General features: G+C 46.9%; 1 protein-coding gene across 1 annotated transcript; it reads right to left on the reverse strand.

Annotated features, from left to right (window-relative positions):
- Positions 1 to 4,946: 4,946 nt before the first annotated feature.
- On the reverse strand, positions 4,947 to 6,519 carry LOC117887097 (zinc finger protein 525-like). Its single transcript, XM_034789339.1, has one exon. It carries the CDS (start codon positions 6,517 to 6,519, stop codon positions 5,674 to 5,676), a length of 846 nt encoding a protein of 281 aa, XP_034645230.1. The 3' UTR covers positions 4,947 to 5,673.
- Positions 6,520 to 6,887: the final 368 nt, after the last annotated feature.

Below are 6,887 nucleotides of genomic sequence, written 5' to 3' on the forward strand. Positions count from 1 at the left end.
CTGGAGGCAAGGGGGCTGCCCGAAGCCGGTAGCGCTGGCTCGGACAGCTTGGCTCTTAAACAGAGCCGAAGAGTCAGGGGAGGAGCACAGCAGCCGGAGCCTGGGAGGGAAAGTGCCCGGCCGGGGGCGCAGGGTCCGGAGGCATAGGGGTTGCCCGAAGCCTGAGCGCTACCGGCTTCATGGTTTGCCGGGAAGCCTCCAGACCCTGTGCCCCCGGCTGGGCACTTCCCCTCCCGGGCTCCAGCTGTGCTGGGGAAGCGCCGGCCGGGGGCGCAGGGTCTGGAGGCTGCCCGGCAAACCGTGAAGCCGGTAGCGCTTGGGCAGCCCTGTTCGTGTGGCTGGGAGGGAGGAGGGGGAGTTAGGGCGGGGACTTTGGGTAATGGGCGGGGAATGGGCGGAGTTGGACAGGGAAGGGGCGGAGCTGTGGCGTGGCCGGGGGTGGGAAAGGGGCGTGGCCAGGGCCCCATGGAGTGTCCTCTTTTTTAATTTTTTAAATATGGTAACCCTAGCAGAGTGGATCTGAGATCAGAACAGGGCTGGTGCAACCACTAGGTGAACTAGGCAGTGGCCTAGGGCGGTAAGTGGTTGGGGGCGCCCAGGGCTGTTCTCTGGCATAGACAGCTGGGTAGGGCACCTGAAAATTTGGGGCACCACTGAGTTTTAGTGTCCACCCTCCTGGTTTTCCTCTCCCTGTTCTGACCCTTCCTGCCGGCTCTGAGTCTTCCTGGGAAGGGGATCTAGTAATTAAAAGACAAAAAGTCACCAGCCTGCCAGAGTTATTAGCACAACACTGAAACTGTTAAAGAGCCATTCAAGGGGAAATGAAGCCATGTAATGGGCATTTGCCAACCCCCAGGTATCTACTGTCAGTTTCTGAATGTCCTGACAAAAACAGTTGTGCATGACGGTAATATTTACTCAGAACATGTCAGTCTACAGGACCTTAGTTTAAAATTTGCTTTAAAAATATTTCATTAGTGAGCTGGTGAAGATTATAAAATCACATCCCTAAAAAATCCTTGCATAGATTTTTTGATGCGCAATCATCTTTAGCCTTAAATGCTTGGATCTTCAGACATATGATTTTTTAAATAAATTCTTCAAAAGACCACTCTTATCTATAATACACATTTTAATTACTATAGTAAAAAAACTTAAGTCCAAAGTATTCCTGTCCTTTCTGTCCATCCATTTCTCCCTTCACCCCCTCTCCCCCCTCCCCCCACAGTGAAGGAAGCAAAAGCCCTTTGCTTCCAGATAGCTGGACAAAAGAGTTTCCCTTTCTTTACTTCTGACTATCTGATTAACTAGTTTTAAGCAAAATCAGTACCTTAGTAAGATATAAAATCCTTTGTTATGCCTAAAATCTTTGGAAACATATTTTTTAAAGTTGGTGACATTTCATAAACGTGTATTGTTATGGAGATCAGACCCAGTAAATTAGTGTTCCCTTTTTCTAAGAGCAATGAACATTGTTCTGAACACACTAAACCTCTGTGACTGATTAATTTAAAATAATGTCTGTTTCAGTGAGTTAAATATATCCATTCTGTGTGAGGGAGAGGGTATAGGGGTCTCTGTGGGGAACTGTGACTCTCCGCCACCATGAGGCAGGCCTGGTGTCTTGTTATTCTTTCTGCCTTGTCCCTCCGCCCCTGCCTCTGCCAGGCTGCAAGCTCAGGCTGCCATTGGTGTAGGGGCACCAGTATAATAATACTGCATAGGACCCCATAAATCCTAAGGATGGCCCTGGGGGCGCCAAAAAGCAGTGCCCTGGCTCGGCAGGGAGGAGCCGCCTTCCGGAGGCACTGGAGAGGGGGAGAACCTGGTCTGAGGAGCAGCCCTGGGGCACGGCTGGGCCGTGGGCAGGCTGGCCCCTGGGGTCTGTAAAGGCTCGTTGGGATTTGCCCCTGAATGAACTGATGTTACGGGGGGTGGAAGTTTCACCTAGGGTGCTCTCTCTTGTGTGGATTGCCTGATGGGTAACAAGGCCTGATCTCTGAGTGAAACATTTCCCACAATCCAAGCCCTTGTGGAGTCGCTCAGCTGTGTGGATTGCCTGATGTTGAACAAGGTTTGACCTCTGTATGAAACTTTTTGCACAGTCCAAGCACTTATGGGGTCTCTCTCCTTTGGGTATTGCCTGATGTTTAAGAGGGCTGACCGGTTTCGGAATCTTTTCCCACAGTCCACGCACCGATAGGGTCTCTCTCCTGTGTGAACTGCCTAATGTTTAAGAAGGTCTGACTTCCAAATGAAACTTTTTCCACAGTCTAAGCACTTATTGGGTCTCTCTCCTGTGTGGCTTAGCTGGAGGTATCTATAATGTTTTTCTTCTGTGTGGCTTCTCTGATAGTTATTAAGGTCTACGTGGTTAGAGAAGATTTTCCCAGGGGACAAGCACTGAAGGGGTTTCTCTCCGATACGGATTGTCTGATGTGTAACAAGCTGTGAACTCAGAATGAATCCTTTCCCACACTGCAGGCAGTGGCAGGGTTTCTCTTCTTGTCTCCTCCCGCACATTTAATGGATTCATCCACTTTCTTCCTTGGGTGGTTTCCCATCAGCATCTCTGACCTGTGCCAATTTCCCCAGGTTTCTCCTTGTTCCACGCACAGGGAATAATTCCCTGCAGCTCTTCCCACAAATGTCCCCTGTGGTTCCACTTCCCCGGGAATTTCCTGCTGTTGAGTCTCCTCCTCATTCTCACCGACTCTCTCAGCACCTGCTGGGAGAGAGACAATCCAGACAGGAGTCATTGTGCTGGGGAGAAAGAGGAATAGCACCAAGGGAAAACCCAACACAACATAGTTTCAAAGACTCGAGCAATTGGATTCTGCCTCCACATCCCACCCAAACACTCACAGGGAAGGAAAATTGGGAAGGAAACTCCTGCAGCTAACAGGACGGGTGGAAAGCCGTGAGCGATATCTGCTGACTACACCCCTGCCCTTGGTGAGATGAGGAAGGACTGAGGGTGCTTACTCACACCATATTTTGGGATTCTCAACTTTTTCTTGCATTCCCCAGATGGTTTGTGTGTCAGTCCTCACCTGTGCGGTCACCTCTCGGGATCTCTCTTTCCTCGCAAGCCTGGAGATCGGGCACCCACGACTCTTCCCCTTGTTCCAGCCGGGTGATCAGATCAGATTTGGGAATGGGACCTCCTGCTCATGGGATAAAATCAGACCAGATCAGGGTGCATGGATTATTGAGAGAGTGTCTGTTCCAACCGGCAAATACTCACCAGCAACTACACACCACACCACAGAAACACCAACCCAGGAACCAATCCCTGTAGCAAACCTCATTGCCTACTCTGTCCCCATATCTACTCTGGCGACACCATCAGAGGACCCAACCACATCAGCCACACCATCAAGGGCTCATTCACCTGCACATCCACTAATGTTATATATGCCATCATGAGCCAGCAATGCTCCTCTGCCATGTACATTGGCCAAACCGGACAGTGCCTCTGCAAAAGAATAAATGGACACAAATTGGACATCAGGAATGGTAACATACATAAGCCAGTAAGTGAACACTTCAATCTCCCTGGTCATTCTATTCTATTACAGATTTAAAAGTCACTATCATTGAACAAAAAAACTTCAGAAACAGACTTCAAAGAGAAACAGCAGAACTAAAATTCATTTGCAAATTTAACACCATTAATCTGGGCTTGAATAGGGACTGGGAGTGGCTGGCTCATTACAGAAGCAGCTTTTCCTCTCCTGGAATTGACACCTCCTCATCTATTATTGGGAGTGGACTACATCCACCCTGATTGAATTGGCCCTGTCAACACTGGTTCTCCACTTGTGAAGTAACTCCCTGCTCTCCATGTGTCAGTATATAATGCCTGCATCTGTAACTTTCACTCTATGCATCCGAAGAAGTGAGGTTTTTACCCATGAAAGCTTATGCCCAAATAAATCTGTTAGTCTTTAAGGTGCCACCAGACTCCTTGTTGTTTTTGTCTGTTACAAAGGACATTGTGAGTGGAACTTCTCCCTGTGATCTTCTGGGTGATCATGGAACCCAAGAGGTCGGGAACATGATCACTGAGCCCCCTTGGGAGAAGCAGACGTCTGGGGAGGTGCGGGGAATTGTTACGCCCTCACTAGGCGTTCCCAGTATCTGTGCTCTTTGGGGGCCTTGCTGACACACACATACAGCTCTGGAGTTCAATCTCTGCCTATTTCTAAACCTGCAGAGCCCAGAAGGAAGATGAACAGGGATTCTATTTACAACTGAAAAACAACAGACAGGACAATGAATGAATTTTGTCCTCCTGAAAGCTGGAGGGATGGGGATGAGCTAGCATGTCCATTAGGTTGTGACACCGCATCCCACTGAAGGGGGTCCAAAGATGCAAGCCTTTCTCACACAGCAGCTGTGCATTATGGAACCCATTCGCCTCTGATCTAACTGACCAGGGAAGAACCTGACCAAATTAAGACACACAGACCCCACGGCTTCTAATAACTAAGGAATGGGAATCCCTTACCCAGGGAGTAAGAGACCACAGGTAGTCAATTCTTTTTTGTCAAGGTCAAAATTTCTTGGTCAAGGTATAGACAAGGTCCAAACGCCAGAGAAAATAATAATTAAAAAACCACAACAGTAATGATAATAATAGATTAAAAGATTTCAGAGGTCCATTCAAAAGCATCTGGCTGTCTACATTTGCCTCACAGACTGCTTATTGACTACCCCTGCCTTAAAACAACCAGCTTTGGGCTTCCTCCCAGACAGCCCAGTTAAATACAATGCGAATTACTGAAAATCTCATTCATCATCTAAAAAGTTCTACCAATCCCAAAGGATTGGACACATTACGCAAGTCATTAATGAATGCTTCAGTTCTTACCCAAATACATGCTTACAGCCAGTTCTTATTAACTAAAGTAAAATTTATTAAAAGAAGAAAAGAGAGAGAGTATTGATCATTATACAGACAAACATGAATAGAGTCCTTAGGTCAGTTTCACTGCAGAGATGGTGCTTTAGAATTGAAGAGTCCCTTTCAGAATCATTTCATCAGGTTCTAGTCTAATGTCCAAATGTTCGATATCAGGGCAGTCCAGAGGGGACTGGAGATCTCAGTCTTACGACTCAAACTCCCTCTGAATAAAGCTTAAGAAGATCTGAGAGAAAAGGATCAGGTCCCAAAAGTTTTTATACAGATTTTTGCAGCCTCTCAACAGCACAAAGTCCTATGGTGAACAATAGGCTTTTGAAGTAACCTTGTATTTCGTAAACATCGCCGGCAATTAACTACATGGATTAACATAAGGCAATTATCCATTAAGCAGTTCATAGACTGTTTACCACAAACTTTAAAGAGACATACAGACAATGACAGTGTTACACCCAAGTTTTATCTAAATGTTAATATTTCCTTTTGATCTCCGAATTAACAGAATACACCCCTAGAGAGGAAACCGTTTGGTTACATTGTTAACCTCTAACAAGACACAGGTAAACAGTCTACTATAGTTACCATCTTCTTCCAATTCTTTAGGAATACAAGTTTTCATTTCAAAGCTCAAGCCTGTAGAACATGGAAAGGACCTAAATACCATTTACACACTTACGAAGCGTGTCTCTAAAGGTTGAAACTGGATCAATTAGCCTGCACGTTGCTTCACCCTTTCTGGCCATGGATCACAGAATTTTAGATGCTGTGTGGATTCTCCCATGTTTAATGAGGTTTGATCTCTGTGTGAAACTTTTCCCACAGTCTAAGCACTTATGGGGTCTCTCTCCTGTGTGGATTCTCTGATGTAAAACAAGGGTGGATCTCCATATGAAACTTTTCCCACAGTCCAAGCACTTATGGGGTTTCTCTCCTGTGTGGGTTTTCAGATGTGAAAGAAGGACTGATCTGTATCTGAAATTTTTCCCACAGTCCAGGCACTTATGGGGTTTCTCTCCTGTGTGGGTTCTCAGATGTGAAAGAAGGACTGATCTGTATCTGAAACTTTTCCCACAGTCCAAGCACTTATGGGGTCTCTCTCCTGTGTGGATTCTCCCATGTTGAATGAGGACTGATCTCCGTGTGAAACTTTTCCCACAGTCCAAGCACTTATGGGGTCTCTCTTCTGCGTGAATTCTCTGATGTGTTATTAGTGCTGACTTAGAGTAGAAAGATTTCTTGCACTCAAGGCATTGAAAGGGTTTCTCTCTTGTGTGGCGTCTCCCATGATTTTTCAGGTCTGAGCGATTATTGAAGCTTTTGCCAAGGTCCAAGCATTGAAGGGGTTTCTCTCTAGTATGGATTGTCTGATATGTCACAAGCTGTGATCTTAGAATGAATCCTTTCCCACATTTGAGGCACTGATAGGGTTTCTCTTCACTGGGATTTGTCTGCTGGGCTGTGGGATCCTTGGGTCTTCCCCCACATATAATACATTCATCCACTTCACTAGGAACATCCTCATGATTCCCCTCCTCATTCTCACTCCCTCGCTCAGCACCTGCTGGGAGAGAGACAATCCAGACTGGAGTCATGGTGCTGGGGAGAAAGAGGAATAGCACCGAGGGAAAACCCAACACAAAGACTGAGCAATTGGATTCTGCCTAAACATCCCACACAAACACTCACAGGGAAGGAAACTCCTGCAGCTAACAGGGTGGTTGGAAAGCCGTGAGCGATATCTGCTGACTGCAGCCCTGCTCTGGCTGAGATGAGGAAGAACTGAGGGTGTTACTCACACCATATTTTGGGGATTCTTAACTTTGTCCTTCATTCACCAAATGGTTTCTGTGTCAGCCCTCACCTGTGCGGTTGCCTCTTGGGATCTCTCTTTCCTCGCAGATCTGGAGATCCGGGACCCACGGCTCTTCCCCTCGTTCCAGCCGGGCGATCAGCTCAGGTT

This window comes from Trachemys scripta, chromosome 14 (assembly GCF_013100865.1).
Source record: "Trachemys scripta elegans isolate TJP31775 chromosome 14, CAS_Tse_1.0, whole genome shotgun sequence".
In the NCBI taxonomy this organism is placed as follows: domain Eukaryota; kingdom Metazoa; phylum Chordata; order Testudines; family Emydidae; genus Trachemys; species Trachemys scripta.